Source organism: Amphibalanus amphitrite, unplaced genomic scaffold (assembly GCF_019059575.1).
Source record: "Amphibalanus amphitrite isolate SeventyFive unplaced genomic scaffold, NRLGWU_Aamphi_draft 000675F_arrow, whole genome shotgun sequence".
NCBI lineage: Eukaryota > Metazoa > Arthropoda > Thecostraca > Balanomorpha > Balanidae > Amphibalanus > Amphibalanus amphitrite.
Genome location: NW_024882169.1, coordinates 345,761 through 367,036, shown reverse-complemented (window position 1 = coordinate 367,036; position 21,276 = coordinate 345,761). Strand labels below are relative to the sequence as shown.

The following is a 21,276-nucleotide window of genomic DNA, read 5'->3' as shown; positions in this document are numbered from 1 at the left end:
AGGCTCATCCGTCACAACCTGCCGAAGACGCCACGCCGCGAACACTGCTCACCGCCCAAATAAGTCAACACTTGAGCCGACAAAGGAGGCCGGCGGTTTAACGAGCCAGATGGGACGATGCTCTCCCCTTGGATGGCTAATCCAATAGCTGTGTCATAACTCTGTGGAGCGCAATGTGGCGCCGACCGCCACCCGGCGCGGCTCTCCAAATGGGCTTACAATGGGGCGACACCGGCGGTTCGACCGGCGGTCTCCCCTGTCCTGGGTCCGCCGGAGGCATTTCATCCCCTCCCCTCTGCTATTCAGAGGACTGTTGTCCTGAAACCACACAGCAGCCAAGTAATTAAGGGGTGAGGAAAGCCGGAGCAGCCGATGATCCGGAGGACACAATGAGATGTGTCGCCACCGCAGACGCCAGTCGACCGGTCCATGAAGCCGCTCTGTGCTGCAAGAACCGCCTCTGATAGCGGCACCGGTGACCGGCTATCGGCAGCCGCCATCGGCAGACTGTTTACAGCCGGACAGTCGCTATCTCGCCGGTCAGGGACGGCAGAGCGGCCCGCAGCCGTACTCACCCTGCTCGCAGAGAATGCCGCCCCAGTTGAGCTCGCAGTTGCACAGCCACGGCTTGCCGTTGCAGAAGCCGTGCTTGCAGCCCGGGTAGGGGACGCACTCGTCGCAGAACTCCCCCTGCCAGCCCGGCTCGCACCTGAAATAAAAACACACACCGGTCAGTCAACTGATACCACCAGTCCACACGGTGTCGGTCATATATACCCTCCCCTCCTCCGGCTGCACCTGTTTAACTCTGGGGGCGGCTCGGAGGACCCCCAGCGGCGCGGCCGTCCGACCCCACCCCGGTCAGCGCGGCCGGTGCAGCGGCCAGCGCGGCCTGTAACCGGACGCAGGGCGCCGCTGACAGGCGCCGGCTCGGCCCAGCTTTACGTTCGTCATTAGCCATCGCCGCTGGAGTTAGCGTCGCTTAATTAAATAGCACTGCGACAGATATGTGGCTGCGGCTCGACTAATGTCGGTCCGGTCCGGGCCGGCTCCCAGCGGCCCCCCGCAGCGGCGGCAGAAAACACGGGGCGGCAGCCGGCGCAGGTGATGCCGCAGAGCGGCGCACTCAGGCCGTCTCTCGTCTCCCGTCTCCGTCTCTCGTCTCGCGGAGGCCGGCGGAGGCGGAGTCGACAGCGGCGGTCCGTTCTCTCCCGGGTGATTATTTCTACGGTCGGAGATTAATGACGCGACCAGTATCGCGCCATCTCCGACGGAATCCGTGTACTCGATAATTAGGTAGTCGATTATTAGCTACAGGCTGCGGCGGCAACCGATCGCACCATCTTGGACATGGCGCGGAGCTAAACAAACAGGCGACCGAAGAGATAGGGCGTGCGCCCACCCCCGGCCGTCCGCCCGCGCACATTTACGGCTCAGATCGACACGGCGGAGCGACAGAATGGCATTGAGAGTGACACGGAGAGAGGAACAGAGAGACAGCAGCGGGAGCGACACAAGATCGACATCGGGAGGAGCAAATGGATCGGCACAGAGAGCGGCTCTGAGAGTGGCAATGGGAGCGGCATCGAGAGCAACAATGAGAGCGGCATCGAGAGCGACAATGAGAGCGGCACCGAGAGTGGTACCGAGAGCGGCACCGAGAGCGACATTCAGAGCTGCGCAAAGAGCGGCACTGGAGCGGCATGGAGAGCCACTGAGTGCGGCACAAAGAGAGACATCAGGAGCGGCACTGAGAGTGAAATCAGAAGCCTCACAGGGAGCGGCAATGGGAGCGACATAAGGAGCGGCACGGGGAGCGGCAATGAGAGCGACATCAGGAGCGTCGCCGGCCCGTCCGGCCGGTGACAGGGCTAGTCGTGATAGAGACGTCGCACCACCAGCCAACGGCAGCAGCTCATAAATAAATGCATGCCAGCGCCGCGTCGATTTGTCGACACCGGCTTTGGGCGGCGGTGTCGGCAGGGTATTTACATGCGGTGGGAGGGCCGCTGAAGAGGCATCGCGCCGCTGCTGGGTTTTTGGAGAGCGGTTGGTTGACCACGGCGAGCGACGGAGGACCATCCGTACGGTCACTCTAGGATCATGGTGGGGAACGAGTCAATACTGGCCGAGAGCTGTTGTATTGACGAAGACTAGGTCTGCCGGTTTCTTTCCCTTGTAGTGCAGTGCTGCACAGTGCTGTCCAGTCCTGCTTCTTCCCGTGCACTCCACCATGTCATACAGTTGTACCCGTGCCTCGTTCCGTGCCTCGCGCCGTGCCTCGCGCCGTGTCGCCCCGTGCCGTGCAGTGCCATGTCGACCTTGCCTCCTCAGCAGGACCGGAGTCGGCGGGCTGACTCACTGTCGCCGCCGCTCCCCGGCCGGCCACCGTTCTCACGGTGCAACTCAGAGGCGCGTCCAGCTCCCCGGGACAGGGGGACGGTCCCCAACCGGTCCCCAAGCCCGACACACAGTCCGAGGTGTCGGCAGAAGCCACCGCGACAGGCGACCGCCGGCGACCGGTCGGCAGCCGCCGCCCGGCCTGGCCGACCCTGGATACTTCCCTGTTCACACCGCACGAAAGGATTACAGCATGCCGGTGCACGGTGCCATGCAATGATCGACGATGCACGGGTGATAAGGCACATATCCAACATCGCAGGCGGGTCGGCCGTGGTCCCTGCGCCACATGGGGGGACGGCATTCCGAGGCGGCGACTGGACGGCAACGGACGGACTTGCAAACAAACGGACAGATGGATAGATGGTCGGACGGATAGACGGACGTACGAATATACGATGGACGCACGGGAATAATATAAAGTACAAATCGGTTGTATATAATGCACATCCAGGCAAACTCGAAACAAAAGACCGAGAGCAGCGGAAACTATAAGTCAAACGAGCGGCGTCCGCCACGGTCCACGCCAACCGTCCGATGACCGGCCGATTCGACACGTCGCGGCGTGCTCTGTGAGCCAGCACGGCCGGCCGTGCTCGCTCCGTCTGACAAGCCTTGTTGACAGTTGAGTCACGCCGGAGTCGAGCGGCGGCCGTTCGTGGGAAACGCTCCCTGCCGGACACTGCGCTCGACGAATCGCTGACGGAAGTCGGCCGCGGCCGCGCCGGGAAAGTTCATCAGCACCGGTTCTGTGAGGTGTTGCAGCGGCCTAGCGCCTGTGGTTAGCTGTGTACCTTCTACCCTGCTGACCACAGAGTTGCAGTGCATAGACGCGTGAGATTGGAAGCTGCGTTTGTGACATGGCCGTTCACATATGATACATCAAGTAGGATGAAAATTATCTTAGTGCTAGTTATAGCAGCAACGCTTTAGTGAGACGACAGAAGAGTTATCCATTGCCCCAAAAGTAGCGGCGGCGGTAGTGCAGAGGCTCTCCACGTCCGGGTGAAGATACGAATCCACTATATGAAACGGGAGCGGCTCGGTCGGCCTGGAAAAACCGGCGTGACCCGGGCAGCTTATCCTTTGGGCAGGCCGACGAGCCGCCGTACGGCGGGCCCACGAGTGCCGGGAGTCTGCAGCGTGGCTGGAACCGGCGTCTGAGGCACGGCTGGGGACCGAATGTGCCAGGCCGGACCAGCGGCGCGGTGACCGGCGGGTGTAGCCGGGAGGCGGTGCCCTGTGCCCGTCTCATTAGGAGCTGACGAGTGGCCGAGACTCTATCAGACAGATCGGGACGTGCACCGCATCCGACACGGCGCGTCTCACGGTGGGCGGCGCGCCGGCGCAAAAAGAGCACCACAAAGCCGCCGACCGGCGCACAGCGTCGATACCATCGCCGCCGTCGACACTCGCGGCGCGGCGCGGCGTGAGGTGGCGCGCGCAGCCGCTTCTTGTGCGTTCCCTTCCTGCCGGGCGGGGCGGCGGCAGGCTGTGGAAGTGTCCATCTCTGGGGAGTGACCTGAGGCGCTCCTCCCTGGGAGGTGCTCCTCCGGCGGCCGGCAGATCCGCCCGGCCGACACAGCAGTCATGTCGCCTCCGTCACTGCGCCGACTGCGCCATTGTCGCCGCCGCTGCGCCGTTTTTGCCGCAGCGCCGGCAGCTCGGCTGACACAGCCTTTGCCGATGTTTTTGCCGGTGACAGACGGCAGAAATATAATATTTTTCTGCACCACCGTGACTGGCGCAGTCCTCTGAGAGTCCTCCCGACCGCGGCCAACACAATGCCCGCTTTTTGTGGGACTTCGCGTTTCCTGCGCCGCGTCGGGCTTCAGATTAATATGATCATTACGCCAGGTGGGTTGTGTTTGGTTTGTGTCGCGGGCTTCCGATACCGATAGGAGCCGATAGGGGTGCGGCTGGTGACCTCCGTGTGCTCGGCGGTCACCAACGCCGGTATCGCTGCAGCTGTCCAGGTGCCGGCGCAGCTGCCGCCGGCATCAAATCACGAGCAAAGTTCGCAGTAGCGCCGGCCGCACTCTGCGTTAATCGTTGGCTATCAGTGGACAGAGCGCCATATGGCCGGCGAGTGGTGTGCAAGCGGCGACGGTCAGAGGGCACGGCATTTACTGGGGTCACGACAGCCGCCTGGTCACGGCGGCCGAGCAAAGCGGCTCGGGTGCACGCACACAACAGACACACACGGTGGGGTTTCGGGTGGACCCGTGGGCTCACCTGCACTCGCCGGGCCGGTCACAGCGGCCGTTGATGGGGTGACAGCCCTCCTTGCACTGAGCTGTAACACAGAGAAAATAACGGTCAGATGGATGGCCCGTGGTCATCGGTCATATGGTCTATTGATTTTTAAACGGTGAATGATCGAATAGCAAATCTCATTGCAGTGACAGCCATGATCGTTGTTGTAGCACATCGATCAAAATTATGGACAGAATATATCCCGCCACTACTAGCAAATCTATGACAAACTATTTGACATGCATCATCGTCTCACCCCACCACCCTCCCCTCCCCCTGCTCCTTCGGATGGCATACTCACGTGTCTCACAGTTGGGCGGCCCGACCCAGCCGTCCAGACATTGTTTGTCGCCGTTCTGGTCGCACGTGTAGTGACCGAACTGATCGTCCCGCGGCCGGCACAGCTTGGTGCACGTGCTGTTGTAATAGTTGTCGTCACACTGTACTCTGAAGCGGTAGTAGACGGTGGCGGCCACGCCGTGGTGCGTGGTCGAGTGCCAGTCACTGGACGGCTTCAGGATGCCGGAGTGAGTGGCCAGCTCGATCACCTCAGCGGCTAGAGGGGTAAGGTCGGGTCAGGTCAGTGAGGGTCAGGTTACGTCAGGTCAGATCTGCGCCATTTGAGCTTTTGGTCTCACAAAATGATGATGTATTACATTGTTAGTTCTGCAGGCGATTCCACCAAGGCATTTTTGCTTGAAAAAATAGCATAATTAATCGTTTACAGTTACCATAATAAAGTCGGGAACAGCTTAATGAAGAGCATTATGATCGGTAACTAATAAGATAGATGCTGCGTTTAACAAAACCTACGAAAAGGCATACATCAATACAGAGTGCCGTTGACGGAGACGGTAAATGAGACGGAGACGGAGGAGACGGTGACGAAGGAGACAGTGACGCGGCACATGTCGACCCAATTTGCGCCGCGCGCGGGACACATTCCGTGCCTTTGTGTGCCGCTGAATGCCGCGCCGGAACCGCCGGCAGCGCGCCGTGATCGTGACAGCCGCGTCACGAGCGCGGCGCGTCAGCTGCGCCGCGCGGCACAGACGGCGCGCCGGCGTCAAAGGGTTGGCGCGCGCGGCGCCGGCCGCACGAAAGACATCTGACAGGGTCAACGGAGCCGCGGCTCGGGGCATGAAGGTACGACACAATATTATCGCCTTGAAGTTGGACAGAAGCACAAAAGGACGGTGGAAAATACAAGGTCGGGCGAAGTAAAGTCACTGAGCGAGGCGATTCGGTAGAAGAGGTCATTGGACGGCACGGGACTGAAGGAAGACGGAGCACCGCCGCGCTGTGCGCTGGCAGGTTCCCTGAGCTCCGCCGACCGGCGCTGGAGGGCCGGTGACGGCGATGTGCCCGGTGAGCCTGCTGGATAGGCGTGCCAGTTCATAGAACGTGGCATGGCCACCGGAGCGGGCCGGATTATCCCGTCCACCTGACCGACTCGCGTGCTGCGGCGACGCAGGGCGCGGCGAGTCGGCCGGCCGGGCGCTCCAGACTGACATCAACCGGCGCCCACCACCGTCCGGCAGTCAACTGGTTCTGACCGGGCACCCGCTGAAATCCGAGCCGCGCGCACCGGCGCAGTACTTACCGGGCTGTCCCTTGACGTTGTCGAGCACCTCCAGTACCAGGGTGAAGTATCTCTGCAACAGACCAGAACAGAGCGGCGTCAGAGGGTAAGCCGCTTAGGACGGCTCGGGCGCCGGCACTGGCGGCGCACCGGGGCCGAAAAAGGTGGCCGGATTACACGTGTCTGTTCATCACAGGCAGCCGGACCGATGGCTGCTGTAATCGGTCAGTGGACCGGCACAAGACGCCGCTCTGACCGCCAGGGGTCATGGGGCGGGATCAGCACACACAGGTCAGGAACGGGCGCGCACATAAGGAGCTCACCGACCGCACGAGTCAGAGAAACCCGGCGCTATAAATCCTACTTGATTAAACGAATGTAACCAAAGCTACCCTAACGAAAGCGCACGTTGGACCAGCAACGAATCCAGCGCCCCTGTGTTGTGCCGTTCTCGTGCATGTGTGCGGGGATGCGTCGTCTACTGTATGTGTGCGGGCGATACGGTGCGGCGATGCGGCGGGCGATAGCTCGGTTCCCGTCGCGGTACGGCGCACACCGACACGTGTCTACCGTGTCGGCGGCGTCGACAGCATGTGTCTAACAGAGGCGAGCTCCCGGCTGTGACAACAGAGCGCCAGAAACAGACCGAGTGGCACATAGAACGGATGATTCTGTTGGCAGATGGACGACGCGCAGCATGGGGCGGTTATAGCAGTAAATGTGTAATGCCACTTAAGATGTTACACTGCAAACCAGTAACAGGCTATTGAACAGTGGATGCGTCAATCTCAAGAGTTCTCATCATGGCGTCACAGCGCTCTGCGACGTCATCAAGAAGCCATAACGGCGTCATCAGGGAGTCATCGAGGCGTCATCGGTACCGACGCGACACGTGCGCCGGCGCCCTGCCGCCGCCGATGACGGCTGTCCCCCGTTTTGAGAGGGGAGACGCAGGAGAGCAGCGAAAACCCACAAAAACCCACATCCGGCGCTCACTTTAAGCGGCAGGATTGCGGGACATCCCGTAAAAGTGCCGTCCCCTCGGGCGACAGCGCGGGGGAGTCGTTCGGCAGCTGCGACAGGAGACAATCGCCGGCGCAGAAACACAAATGTGGCGTGTGACTCTGCGGTAAAAATACCCGCGCCGGGGACGCCGTCTGGACGACCGAGGGTCGGGGTGACATTGGCGTCGCGTTCGGCACTCTCAGACACCGTAAAAAGCCGGCTGGCGCGGCTTCACTGGGTGACTGAGCCATTGGGATTGTGATACATTTGGCGTCGTGAAATGGGTCATTGCGGCCAAGGGTAGAGGGATTTGTCGACATGACTCCATTCAAACGCCAATCATCGGCAATACAATAGTGCTAAGTCATGAGTTATATCGATAAAACGGCTCAGATACCATCGGCGAGCTACTGTGTTCAATATTCAAACGATGCAAGACGCCAGCTGAGCGGATACGGCTGATCCGCCTCTGCAGCCGTTAGCGAGGCTCGCTGGAATGACGTTCATGCGGTCCCAAGGTAAATATCCAGCCGGAAGAGGCGTTCTTGACTGCCGACGACCTCCAGACGTGCTGGCTGTCCGGCCGCGCGGTCCCCACAGCTCCTCTACTGCGCCGTGCCGGGCCGACCGCCCCCTAATCGTTTCAGAGGAACCAGAGATCAGTGGCGCGCAGTAGAATTAGCGAATGCGATGTGCTGATTTCGCGTCATCAGCACGCTGACGGTTCAGGAGATAGCGTTATCAGCACCGGAGGACACCATCGACTGTCGCTCCTGGAGAATGGAGGAGTCTGGAGCTCCCAAGCCTGGGCCACACCGGGCCCGATGAAATCGCCGTGCAGGCGTGACTATCGAGGCTGAATCAATGGCCGGGCGGCAGCAGGGGCATTCCACGTCAAATCAAACACCGAAATCCGTCATCCCCTTCGATTTTTCTGAAAATTTGTAGGCAGACTGGGCATGGTTCAAAACTGAGTTACGTATAATATTTTCGAAATTTGATAACGTATCGCTGAGATATAGGTCATCGAATATAGCGAAAAATGCCACACATCAATTTTTTTAAATGGCTATAACTCTGGTTCCTTTCCTGGTATCAAAATGATATTAACAGGGTCTTATAGGCAATTGATAAGGCTTTGATTTTTAATCATAAAATTAAATTGAAGTGACCTTGAAATGCATTAGACCTTGAATCAAAACAGAAAAATTGAAATAGCAAAAAACACGTCACCTTCGATTTGGGTAATTTTTACATATTATGTCCGTCACAATGTTCCTAACCATCTGTGAAAAAATTGGAGTGGGCCATTCATAACTTTCGCGGCAAACGCCGTTTTCATGCATCAACATCACGCAACCGCGCGTGACCTTGAAAGACAGAGTCAAGACATGCTTGCTTGTGTACACTTTCTGAAATGAATGATTGCTGATTAGTGATATCCCAAACTCTGCGAAAATGGAAATGCATAGTCATCGTAGTCAAGCATTCACGTTCCATAGTGAAAGTGTCTCAGGCAAACGGTATTTTGCGGTGAATTTTGAGCCGTGTGGAAATGCATCATGAAGTAAATTCAACGAAAACATTATCACGCAACGATATCTTCACGTCTTTTGATCTTCACTATACGAAAGAACATACATTTTTTAGTGTGTATGGGGAATTTCTAGTTAATCCAATTATAAATATGGCAGTTAGAGTCCTGCTAAGAGTAACATGTCGCCGGCTGAGGCGGGCTCGGCCGATGCGGGAAACGCAGCAATCACAATTTTGTGTTTACACGTTCATATTTCAATTGTTTACCAACTGATTTTCAAAATTCTTTCACCATAAGATTGCCTGTACATTTCTTAGTCTTCTCACAAAATTTGACGCGAATCGAACGTAATCAGCGGTAGGGAGCGCGATGTAAAGACGGAACCGTTCCGTTCCGTCCCGGCACAGTCTACAATTCAGGCGGCGCGTAGCGGTCGGCGCCGGCTGCCGAGTCGCCGCGTCGCTGCGGCGACAGGATGTTCACTTTACACCGCTATTACTAGAACAGTTGTGAACCGATTTTCTTATTGCTTGCACGATGAGATGTCCAATTCAATTCTTGACAGGTAGCCATAATTAATTTCACATTAATCTTATGAGATATTGGCGAAAAACAGGAGAAGTGGGCGAAATTCGCTCTTCCCCCTCCACTGCGCGCGCTAACATACGTTTGCATATGTGCAATTTTCTTCAAAACTTATGAATGGCCCACTCTAATTTTTTCACAGGTTGTTAAGAATATGGTAGGCAATAAAATATATGAAAATGAGCCAAATCGAAGGTGACGTGTTTTTTGCTATTTCAATATTTGTGCTTAAGAACAGAGTTAAGCAAATTTCAAGGTCATATATTTACGTAGGTGCAATTCTAAACAAATGCTTAAGAAATTACCTAAACAGTAAGGTTTATTTCATTCAAATCAAACAAGTACAACCAAAGTTATGGTCGTTCAAAAATATAAAGATGCAACATTTTGTAAAAATTTGATGCCCTATATTTAGAAGACCTGTGGTCAGAATGTGCAAAAAACATCAATGTAATGTCCGGGGCCACACAGGAACTCGCTCACAAATTTATAATGAAATCGCTGATGGTAAGGTGCAAAACAGCCGATTTTTGTTCGATTTGACATGGAATGCCCCAGCAGCGAACCGCTCTCGGCAGCTCACTGCTCAGCCGCTAACTGCCGGCAGACATGCAAGGTATACCGAGCAGCGGCGTCCGGCGAGCTGAGAGCAGCGCCAGCCAGCAGCGGCGGCGCCGACCCCCGGCCGCGCCCCGCTGGACGGCTGTCCCATCGGTCCGATCGTGCCCTGATGTATGCAGGCCGGTGACGGTCCCACGGAGTGACCTCCAGGGCGGCCGGGTCAGTGCCGCAACTGCGCCCGTCCGCCGGCGCCGCCGCAACCGCCGCCAACAGCCGGCGAGCCCCTCGCGCCCGCCGCTTCCAGCCGGGTCTTTACGGCCCCGCGGCATTTTTATTCGACGAAATTCGAAGCAATTGCCTTCCTGTGGCGGGGTCAGGTAATGTGTGGAACGACCCGAAATTGCAGCGGCCGCCGTCAGCATCCGCCGTAAAGGAGCCACGACACAAGGCAGGGCTGATTACTCCAGACGGTTATGGGCGGGCTGCTCCCGCATAATCGCTCGGCATACCCGCAGAAAAAGGCCGCGTGGCGTCCGGCCGCGGCCCGGCGGCGGTCGGGGAGCAGATGGATGAAGTGTCACCGAGGCCCGTCTGTTTTGTGACCGGCATTCCGTCCGACGGCGCGGCATCTAATCGTCATCTGCCATCAGCGGCGGCGGCGGCGGCGGCGGGGATTGTTTGCGGCCGGCGCGGCTCGGCGCTCGTCATCGGCCGGTCGCCGCGGGCGGCCGCCGCCCCCCGCCGCCGCCGCCTGTGATCGCGGACCGACCGCGCGGTCACTCCATCGGCCGCGGTAATGATCCGCCCCGCCCCCGCCCCCGCCCCCGCCCGGCCGACACCTCAGCGGCGTTTTTGTTGCACGTCCGCTGCCGACAGCAGCTGTCATCCGCGCTCTTCAATTCCGCTCGGCAAAACAGCGGCGGCGTATCAGCGCCCCCGATCTGCGCCCCGGCACCGACCGCGCCGGTCAGGAGCAGCATCCAAAAACACCTCCACTCCACACTGACCCAGCCCCCGTCCGAGCACCGGCTCTGACCTCACTGACCTCTCGGTATCCTCTTCCTAATAACACACTTAAACCCATCGAATATGCGGCCAATAAACAGTCACAGTATGGCGCTGCGTGCGGCTTGATTGTTCGCCGGTCTCCGATACAGTCTGCCCATGAATACCTGATATCAATGCGGTCAGCTAATGGTTTATTGGCGCAACAGGGAGCTGGATGGTGGCTGACGGCGGCTGATGGTAGCTGAGGGTGGCTGACGGGACGCGCCTCTCGCCTCATCACCCGCTCGCCGGCCCGTCGGGAGCGCCGGAGGCGGCGGCTGGTGGAGTGGGGTGTTGTCGGGCGGCAGAGAGAGGACCGATCGGATAGGGAAGGGCGCCGATCGGGGAGGGTCCGGCTGCGAGCGGGGCACGAGCGTGCGGTGGCCGTTTGCAATAGCCGCTGATTAATGGCTCGTTACGGCACTGGTCGGATGGTCCTGGCGGCAGGTCGCGTCTTCGGGCGGGGGCGGACGGCGCACCTGGCCACATGCAGCCGCCGCCGCCGTTGGCTGCAGACAAACCGCTCAGAGCGTGTCCTGGTGATCAGCCCTGACGTCCTCCGTCCTCCGTCCTCCGTCCTCTCCCGGCAGAGCAGCGGCGTCTCTCCGAGCGCGTGTGAACGGACACCGTGCCGTTGCCTCCGGCCTGGTCTGGCGTGCAACGGTGCCATCGGAGCCACCGATTTGATCCGGCGCTGCCGGGCCGCGTGGAGCTCCGCCCGGCCGGCCGGCTGCCCGCGCCCACAGCAATTTATGCGGCTCCCGAAGCGCTAATGATATTCAGCGATGTAAAAACTACCAATTAAAGTCGACCAGTTCCTTTTTAACGCTGCGCTCAGCCGGTATTTTATGGGTTTACTTCTTATAGAGAGGCTGCTGATAGCATCTGGGCAGGAGCGGCGCGGTTCGCCCGGTGGCCGGAGAGGGCAGCGCGGCGCCCCTGTCCCCAGAACGGCCGCTCCTAGAGGTCACAAAAACGGAACACTGCGCCGCGCCGCCGCCCACCGAACGCCGATGGTCGACAACATAATCGACGACAAACATCCTCTGACAGTCTGGGTGGAGGAGGGCGGCAGTGGACCGCGCTCCGTGCCACCGCGTTTGACGGACGTGCAGTCGTGCAGTGTGGTCTGTGCGAATTGGACGGCGGTGCGGCGACCTGTCGGGCGTCGGCCCGCCCGCGACAAACAGAACATACTGGTAGTCGGTGCCGCCCTGCAGAGGTGGCCCCCAGAGCAAAAGAGGCAGCAACAGCAGTATAGCCATCAGCAGCAGTAGCACCAGTAGTAACCAGTAGTGGTAGTAGCAGCGCCGGCGGCGACCACCGGCCGACGATCGATTGTTGTAGCTCGCCCCGCCGCCGGCAGCGTCCATCAGGGTAGCACGGCGGCCGCTTCCGGGCGCACCAATGATCGCCAGCAGGGACAGCGGCGTGCGCCGCCCGCGGCCGCTGTTTTTGCCCCTCCTCTCGATCTGTTCGGACCGCCCCCTGACCACGGAAAATGCATGAGATGCGCGCCCAGCGCCGCAACTGCACCACACATGAATAATCCGCCTCGTCGCCGCCACCATCGGCAGTAATGACCAGTAGCGGCGGCGGCGGCGACCGGCGGCCGCCAGCGCGTGCCGCCGACACGCACCGCAAACACAACTGCTCTGTTTACACGGCTAATGTGACGGCTACACGCGCCGTCCGTCACGGAAACCTGCGTCCCATCACGGCCGCCACGGCACGTAACGCGCGACACGAGCGGCAAAACCGTGACGGCTATTACCGCAGAACTAACTCAGAATGAACTCCACCAAAATGCCATTCTCATGGTTGAGCTACCTCATCCGTGGGTTTATTTTAGTCCGTTATTCAGTACGGACCTCTGACGCACACATCCGGTTGCGTTCCATCGCCGCTCGGTCAGGTCACGGCCGGCGCTCTTCAAACAGAGTCCTGTCGTCTCGGCTAGCCGTCGTGATGGATGTACCGCCGATAGATCCCGACGGATCCGCTCAGTACCGAGGACCCGACGGTGAGCGTGAGGAGGCAGCAGCTCGAACGGCAGCCGACAGCGGACGGACGGCGATCGGCGGGCGGGCGGGCCGGCCCGGTCACCCAGCCAGGTAAACATTGCCTCCGTCGTCCGCCCAGCAATTATCTCGGCCGCCGTACGCCGGAGGGAATTAATTTTACACCCGGGTCGCGTCCACCCGGGAATTACAATCGAATGGATGTGGTCAATGCAAATGGCTGTGGCGTGCGCCGGACGCCGGGCGGGGGCGGCGGCGGGGGCGGGTCGGCACGCTGAGACGAGATGTAGAGCACGAGGGTACGGATGCCGGGACCGTCCTCCCCGGTAAGCCACCGCGTCCCGGAGTAATGAGCACCGCACGCCGGTCCGTCCGCTACCGCCCCCACCCCGCGGCAGATGGCCGGTCCCGGGTCCGGCACCGGGCACGAGACTGGAGCTCGGCCTGGAAAGGCCCCGAAACACCGTCAGACCTCATCGGCCCGCGCTGGAATTCATCCACAATAATCCCATTTAGACCATGATTGAGGGTTACGATGGAACAAATAAATAACAACCGAACATCGGCATTTCGAGCCGACGAATAGGCTCTGTATTGGGCACAGTAGAACGATGATAAGGTGTCTCACCGAGAGAAAGAGCAGCGCGACTCTCGGCTAACAATGTGACAGAGAGAAAGGGGTCGGTATGTGAGTTTTTCTGTCACGTCGGTTCAGTGGGCGACCGTCCGACTAACAAGCGATGAGTAAGAGCGGTCACAAATGTCCCGGATCGCGACGTCCCGCCGCAAAAACCGCTATATTGTCTTTGCGCACAGCGGGTCGGCGAATTTATTCGTGGCTTTTTGCGGCGCCGGTGGCACTCGGAGATCGCCGGCGCAGATGAGACGATAGTGGCGCGAACGCTGTCACAAATCGGAGCCGACGCACCGAGCCGTCGCTCTGACACTGATACCGGTAATTGGCGACAATCGCTGCGCGCCGATGCGCTGATAACTGGGATCGTATTGCAGCCAGACTGCGGAGGGTGGCGGGCGGCGGCGGGCGGTGGCAGAGGGTTACCGGCGGCGGGGGCGGGGGCGGGGGCGGTGGTCAGATGTTCAGATACACCACGGCACCCGCCGCCGCCACCCGCTGGCCGCCAGCTATGCGCCAAACAGACCGCAGAGGGCTCAGATGTCGGTCGATAAGGGGACGGTCGCCAGCGACAATGCCAGCTATGCGCCGCCTGCAGCGACCTTGCAGGCACCGGCCGCCGCCCGACGGGCCGCCGCCTATCGCCGCGCGCATCGCGGCAAACAATGACAAGTGACGGTGTGGCACTGCGCGCGGGGAGGTTCGGACAACTGGAGCGACCGCCAAAGACCCGTCCGCCGCTGGTAAAAGGACCGCACCGGCGCTGACGATGGTAGCGGCAGGCGCAGTCACCCCTCCGCCACCGCGGGCCGGGGCCGGCCGCTTCGTGCCCGGCTCGAGGGACACTCATCACGGTGGCCGTCCTCCGTGTCCGGGGGCGTGTTGTCTGCAGCCTGCTGGACGTGGCCGGCGCTGATCCCTTCGCGACATGCAACCGGGAGAGCGTCTGAGAGCGTCTGGGCCGGCCGCGCCGTCACCACGGCCGCGGAGACAAATCGACTACACGGACAGAATTTATGGGCCCATATCGGCGCGCACCTCGAAGTGACGGCCGCTCGCCGGGTGCCGTCGGCTGGCCATCCGTCTGCCGGCGCGCTAATCCGGCCCGAGCGGCGGCCAACATGCAGCCGACCTCGGCCGGGCGGCGGCGCGACCTCGGACGCTCATCGCGGAGAGACCGTTCCCGCCAGGCTGTCGCCGCCTCAGACGACATGGCGATCGAGCAGCTGTCCATGCATCACTACAGAAGGCCGGACGGGCCACCGATCAGCGGCGGCCGACCTGTCCGGGCGAGGGTCTCGAACGACAGCTCCGGTGGCTCCGGTGGCTCCTAAGACGGCTCCTGAGGCTGCTCCAGGGCAGTTCCAGCGGCAGCTCTGGTGGCCGTCGCGGACCGGCCGCCTCCCGCCGGTCGGCACGCTCCGCGTCGGTGTCGGCGCCGCCCATAAACCACGCACCCCGCCGGCTGGCGCGCACAAAAACCCGCCTGATGCCATCGGCCACCGGCGCTCAGTGGATTTTCGGCCCGCTTTACGCGCTTCTTTGGCCGATGGCGCCACGCGGCGACATGCCTCCCGTCACGCGCTGGCATTCCGGCCGTCACGCGCTGGCATTCCGGCGGTCGTCACCCGCCCGTGACGCTGCCGGCCCCGGGTGAGCCACGGCTGCTCTCCGGCCGACCAGATAGCGCGTGCGCCGTGATTTATCGGCCACTTTGGTGCGTGATTCGGGCCCGCTCCCCGCCGGCCGGCGAGCGCGCCGCCGTCGCCACTGGAACCCCTAATCTTGGATTCATGATGTTGATGCAGAGCGTCCGAGGGGCCGGCGCGGCGCGGCCGACCGGCCGGCTGTCACTCAGAGCGGCACCGATCCTGTCACCTGTCAGCGCGCGTGTCATTTCCGAGAGCCGAGCCGCCGACCGTCTCCATCACTGTCAAACTTGGCCGGGCCTCAGCCGGCAGGCCACATCTGTCTTACCCAGCTCACGTAGCTGACGAGCATTTCACAGTGTTGTAACCAAATCTGGAACGTTTTGTCGCGGTTTTATCATGCCCAAAAAGGATCGTGCTAAGTGCTTTCTTTCTCTATACCCCCTCTCTCCATCTCTTCTTCCTCTCCCTTCCCTCTCTACATCCATATTTCTCCTCTCTCTATCCTCTTCCCGTCGCTCTTTCTCCCTTCACCTCCGTCTCTCTTTCTCTCCCTCTCTCCTGTATTCAACCAGGTAGCGGACTGTGGAGTGTCCTCCGCACGGGCGGAGGCGGGGGCGGGGGCGGCGCGCGATCCGCCGCGATACTGCTGAGCGCCGGCGGCCTCCGCGCAAACAAAAGGAAGGAGCGCCGAGCGGCCGATCCTCTCGTGAGCGATGGGCCGCCGGCACAATGGAGCAGAAATAACACATCTACTTGGCCGCTATTGACACCTGAATGCCGGCTGTTTACATGCGGCCAGCCAGTGTGCGGCGTAATTAACAATCAGCGGCACAGAGGCGCGGCCGACGCTCCATCAGCGGGCCATCAGTGTCTGAGGCGGCGGCTCGGGCCGCCTGTAATGGCGGCGGATAACTCCGCACGAGGCGCGTCGCCTGCAGTCTGGGCTGCGTGCTGCGTCGCGACACGTGCGGGATCTCCGCGTCCCCCACCGCAGCAGACACAACAGACGGCAGTTAAAACGCGCTCCCTCGCCCGCGGGGCTCATCCCGGCGGCTCCACCGGGGACCGACCAGTCGCCGCAGAGGGCGGGTTTCCACAATGAGTCCGAGTGTCGCTCGACACATGGTCGCGTTCAACATGACTCCCTCGGGATACCGCCACGCCGCGGCAGTCGCCCACTGAAAACGCTACACTACAACAGCAAAAACAGGCGTGCTGCGGGGCACTTTAATTGCCGACGCGGCCTCCTACCGGTTTGACGGAAGGCCGCCGAGCGGAGTCCGTCAGTGGCTGACGGGAGCTCCGACGGGAGCCGTGAGAACGCGGTCAGCTTCTGACCCGTGTGGGTGACACTCGGGGCGGCGGTGACCACTAATTGGTCGCTGTCACCGCGCCTGGACGTCATCGATGACACTTGACAGTCAGCGGAAGACGTCATCGATGACAGTCAGTGGAGAACCGTCCGCTGTCAGCCTGGATTGGCCAGTTGGTCCCGCCGTGTGGTGCGGGCCGACCTCAGTCGGTATCAGGTGGCGGTTTTATCGTCACCACCCGCCGGCCACCGATGCGTCGTGGCAATAATCGTGGTCACAAACCGGCGGTCAGGCCACGCGCCGGACCTCCGTGCTCGCCACCAAAAACTGCACACCGCCGGCACCGCAGGCACGCCGTTCAGCGTGTCGCGGGGCCGGCGGGACACCTAGTTAGTCTCTGAGCAGCAGCAACGACCCGCCTCTGGTCACAGTAACCACCGGTTGGCGACACAAATTACACACTTGGCTGCTGAATCGGCCGGCGCGCCAGAGCGTGGGGAAGCGGGCGGTCAGTGCCGACCACAACGGCGCGCCAAGATCGCACCACGCGCGCCGCCACCGCCGCCGCGTGGTCGGTGCGCCATTTTCCTGACGGGAAGTGAGGGCGACCGGGACGTCCCCGCTCAGTCCTGGCTCAGCGCGCGGCGGTTCATCGCCTCTGGCGGCGCTGATTTAATCAACAGGTTATTCCATTATTCCGGGTTTAGTTACAGACAGAAACTGATAACAATGCAGTGTTCTTGGTTGCATCGCATTTAGCTTATCGTGTAGCGATTTGTTTTTAACGAAATGGAGTGCAAACGTTCACGATTCTCACGTATTAATAGCACTGTCCTTGTCCCATCAAAACGGGCGACATCTTTGCTTGTCAAATCACCACAAAAACAGTGAGACCCTGTATCTATTTCCGTAGCACACCCGGCCACAGCTGCGTCCCCTCCACCGTCCAGGCCATACATCATCGAACACGACGTTAATTCATCGGAGACACGCGTCCGACTTCGTCACCCTCTTCTGTCCTCCCCTCTCTTGCCCTCCCTTCTGGTCTCCCCTCTATTTCCCCTCCGAGCCGCGCCAGCGGCACACTCCCTGAGAAAACACGGGCGCCTCAAACGCGTGACGAAGTGACACGGCCCGAGCTGAGAAAAGACAGTAGCGACGGCAGACCCAGCGACCGGCTACGGTGGCGCTCGGAGCCGCTGGGAGCTCGTCCGTCCCTCTCCGTCCCGTCCCGTCCCGTTCCCGGCCGGGGCCGATCTTCTCATTACGAGCGGCGGCTCGGCCGGGCACCTCCAAAGGCCGCCGCTGGCCATTAGCTGCCAGCCAGCCTCCTGATAACGAACAGGCCCGTAAACTCATGAGCGTTCCCTAATCCGGGCCGCGGTCCGCGGTCCGAACACGGTCCTCCGCGGGCCATTCTCGGTCCGCTCAAGGTCCGTTCACGGTCCTCCCGTGGCTGGACCAGTGGTCCTCCGTGGTCCGTCGGAGGCAGGACAGTGACCATTATATGACCGTGTCGGTAGCAGCGGTCACCAAATGACCGTGTCGGCAGCGCGGCAGCTGCCGGGGGTCGCGCGCCGGCCGGTGTTAGCGGCCGCTGTCAGGCTGCAGTCTCCAGTCCCCGCGCCACTGCACTGCAGAGGAGGGGTGACGGACAATGGCCGCTCCGCCGCAGGACGACCACAAACAACAGCCCGCCGCGCCAGGACCGGTCATTAATTCAGCCGTTATTCTCGACCCTAGACCATCGCGCTTTATAGCCAGCGAGATCGCGTCGAGCGGCACGCGGCACGAGCCAGCCGGCGGCCATCCGAGCGCCGCCGAACGCCGGAAAACATGTAATTTTAACCGGCACGGTGGCCATCACCGGCGACTTGAAGCGATCGGGAACGGTTTGAACCCTTGGACGAGTCTAACCCGGAATTACCACCCTGACGGAATGCGTCAATGATTTATCATGAAGATAATGGTCTGGATGAGCGGCAGTCAGATTCCGAAGCCCGGATAAAACAGCAGACCAACTGGAGCATGACCTGTAATGGTAGACGACTCGAATCGACAACCCTACGTTGGCTCTCCTTCGCTCCCTGCTCCAGCCATTCCAGCAACCCGGGCCGTGTTGTGGTGTGTGGTGGCGCAGCTGAGACAAATTGGCCGCAATCGGCATAGCCGCGCTCTCGGCCGGTAATGCACGGGTAACAGAGAGGCGCCGTATTTTTTAGGCCGTTGACAGTGATTACCTGCGCTCTGTGCGGACGTGTTTTCGCTCATGGCCGGGCTCGGCGCAGGGACCGACCGCGGTCGGAGACCAGATGAAGGACGCGATAGCCGCAGCGGAGACTCGGCCGGCCAGGAACGCCGCCCATTCTGATTGGCTACCGTCAGAGGCAATCATCGGCGCGTCAGGGGCAATCATCGGCGCGCCGGCCGCGCCGCGCCATTAGCGCCACTCCCGAGTCAAATCCGGCGCGGCGCGGCGCTTCCTTTTTGTGGAGCGTCACAAAAGTCGGCCGGCCCCGACTGTCGTCGACTATTCGAGGTCGATTAACGCTGGCCGGCTCGGGAACGCGACGGGACTGGCGCCCGCCCGGCCGCCGCCGCCGCCGCCGCCGCCGCCGACCTGGGGTCCATTGTTTCCCATGTCAGTACCCGGCGAATAGAAATAGCCAATCGGCGGAGCGGTCAGACCTGTCGACCGGTCGACAGCGCACCCGGTGACCCTTTGGATCACCGCTCGGCAGCCAATATCGACGCCGGGTCGGTCATTTATCGACGGTACGGAGAGCGCGCGCCGTGGCCGTCCGCGCCGACAGCGGCCATTTGTAGCCGCTTGTGGCGCACCATCCGTCACCACTGGGCGCCGCCATCTTGTGGCGAGTGCCCTACACGGCGTGCACGGCCAGCACTGAGCCGGTACACACGAGAGGCCCGCGTGAGCCGAGGAGTTTGGCGTCTCCCACACTGCTAGTCACTCCGAGTTCGGCCGCAGCCACTCCGCGCCGCTCGAGGACACATGTCGTGACTTCGTTTCCAGGTCTGCTCGCTTCGACACGTTATGCAATGCTTCATGACACACTTCGTGAAGGCCATAAATGTACTTCATGACTCTGCACATGTCTCGTTTCTCCGTGTGACGTCCTACCACCAGTCCGTGTCATTCCGTGCCGTCCTGCGCGCGAAGCGACCACTCGGTACTGTCCTGACACCACTCCGTGACATTTCGTGACCGGCGGACCCATTCCGTGACGAGCGGCCGGCGGGCCGGTCCGGCCGGACGCCGCGGCCGTTCTCACGGTGTGAGCGCGCCCGAACCCGTCCAAATCGGGAGAGTTTTCCGCGGCAGCTCGCCAGCACGGCAGCAGTCCAAGGCAAACCTGTCGGCTCGCGGCAAAAATCGCCGACCGTACGTCAGCGAGGCAGCAACGGCCCGCGGTCGGACGGACGGCACGACGGACGGACGGTACAGTGGGTTCGGCGGTACAGCGGCGCTGTGGGACAGTGGGACAACGGGACAGTGGGACAGTGGGAAGCGGGATAACGGGACAGTGGGACAGCGACATAAGGGGGCAGAAGCACGAAAGTACTTAGCAGTGAACCGACGAGGTAATCAACTCTTTCACATCAGGCCGACTTATGTCGGCTCAGGTGTTCTGTTGTGTCATGTTACTCGGCGGTGCGCGGTGTGCAATGTCACTGCGGCGAACACAGCGCGGTTCGGCGCCAGACAGTGCCGCCGCCAGCAGTGACGCAGTGGCGCTGTGAGACGGCTCCGGCGCGGTCTGCTCGGCAGGCAGTTCTGAGTCGGCAGCGGCTGATCCCGCCGACGGTAATCGGTTCGGGAGCGCACCTGGCACCGCCACGGCCGCCGGCAGCGCTCAGCCAGGGAAGGCCGGCATGGAACCGGGCCGTGACGCGCGGCGCCGGGAGCAGAGCAGCCCCTGAGCCGACCGGCTTACCGGAGGAGCCCCGGCGCCGGCTCCATTTCGCCGACAGCTGAGCGACCGATATCGAGCGCCCAGACCGACATAGTAACACGCCGATATAATTACACTTCCCAGGAAGTGCTCAGAGTTTTCCTCCATTCATTTGGAAGTCGCGGCACCTTCACATGCACCGCAGTTGCACGGGGCAGTGGGGCCGCCGATGATGGCTGTTGGCGAGGCTCCATCCGGCAGCAGGAGAGTTCATCGCTGCCGGCCGCTTCCGATTCCGGCCAGAGGTCGCGGGGTCAGCGAGGTCAGACGGGGTCAGACGAGGTCAGAAGGGTCAGCAGAAGTCAGACGGGTCTGACCGACCCGCTCACTAGGAAAATGGCGGCCCGCTCGGCGGCGTGTCCGGTCGGAGGAGACAGTGCTCTGCACGCAACCACCGAACCGCTCGAGCCGAGCCGCTTCCTCGGCTGCACCGCGGCGGAGTCGGGGCCATCCAGCGGGACTCTGCCCAATATCCAGCCGACCCCCGCTGCTAGGCCTCCCGATCCACCAAATGGACAGACCCTCCAGTTCATCAAACCATGATTCATGAGCCGCATCGCGCTCCCCTCGCGCCGCCATACGGCCCCGTGCGGCGCCTATTAATTCGATATAAGCCCCGCCGGCGGCAGTGGCCATACGCCGGCGGCACCACCACTCGGGGGACGCATAACACTCCCCAATCGACCCCGACCGCCAACTGTCGGCCGAC

The 21,276-nt window shown here is 61.2% G+C and overlaps 1 protein-coding gene across 1 annotated transcript in view; it reads right to left on the bottom strand.

Moving 5' to 3' along the window:
• The window catches only part of LOC122364406 (protein jagged-1b-like), a 49,228-nt gene that overhangs the window by 18,021 nt on the left and 9,931 nt on the right, over positions 1–21,276 (bottom strand). The window contains exons 3-6 of the mRNA XM_043334733.1: positions 6,260–6,311; positions 4,958–5,212; positions 4,636–4,696; positions 576–709 (exon numbers count right to left, since the gene is read on the bottom strand). Coding sequence (XP_043190668.1) covers positions 576–709; positions 4,636–4,696; positions 4,958–5,212; positions 6,260–6,311 — 502 coding nt within the window. The remainder of the gene's footprint in view (positions 1–575; positions 710–4,635; positions 4,697–4,957; positions 5,213–6,259; positions 6,312–21,276) is intronic.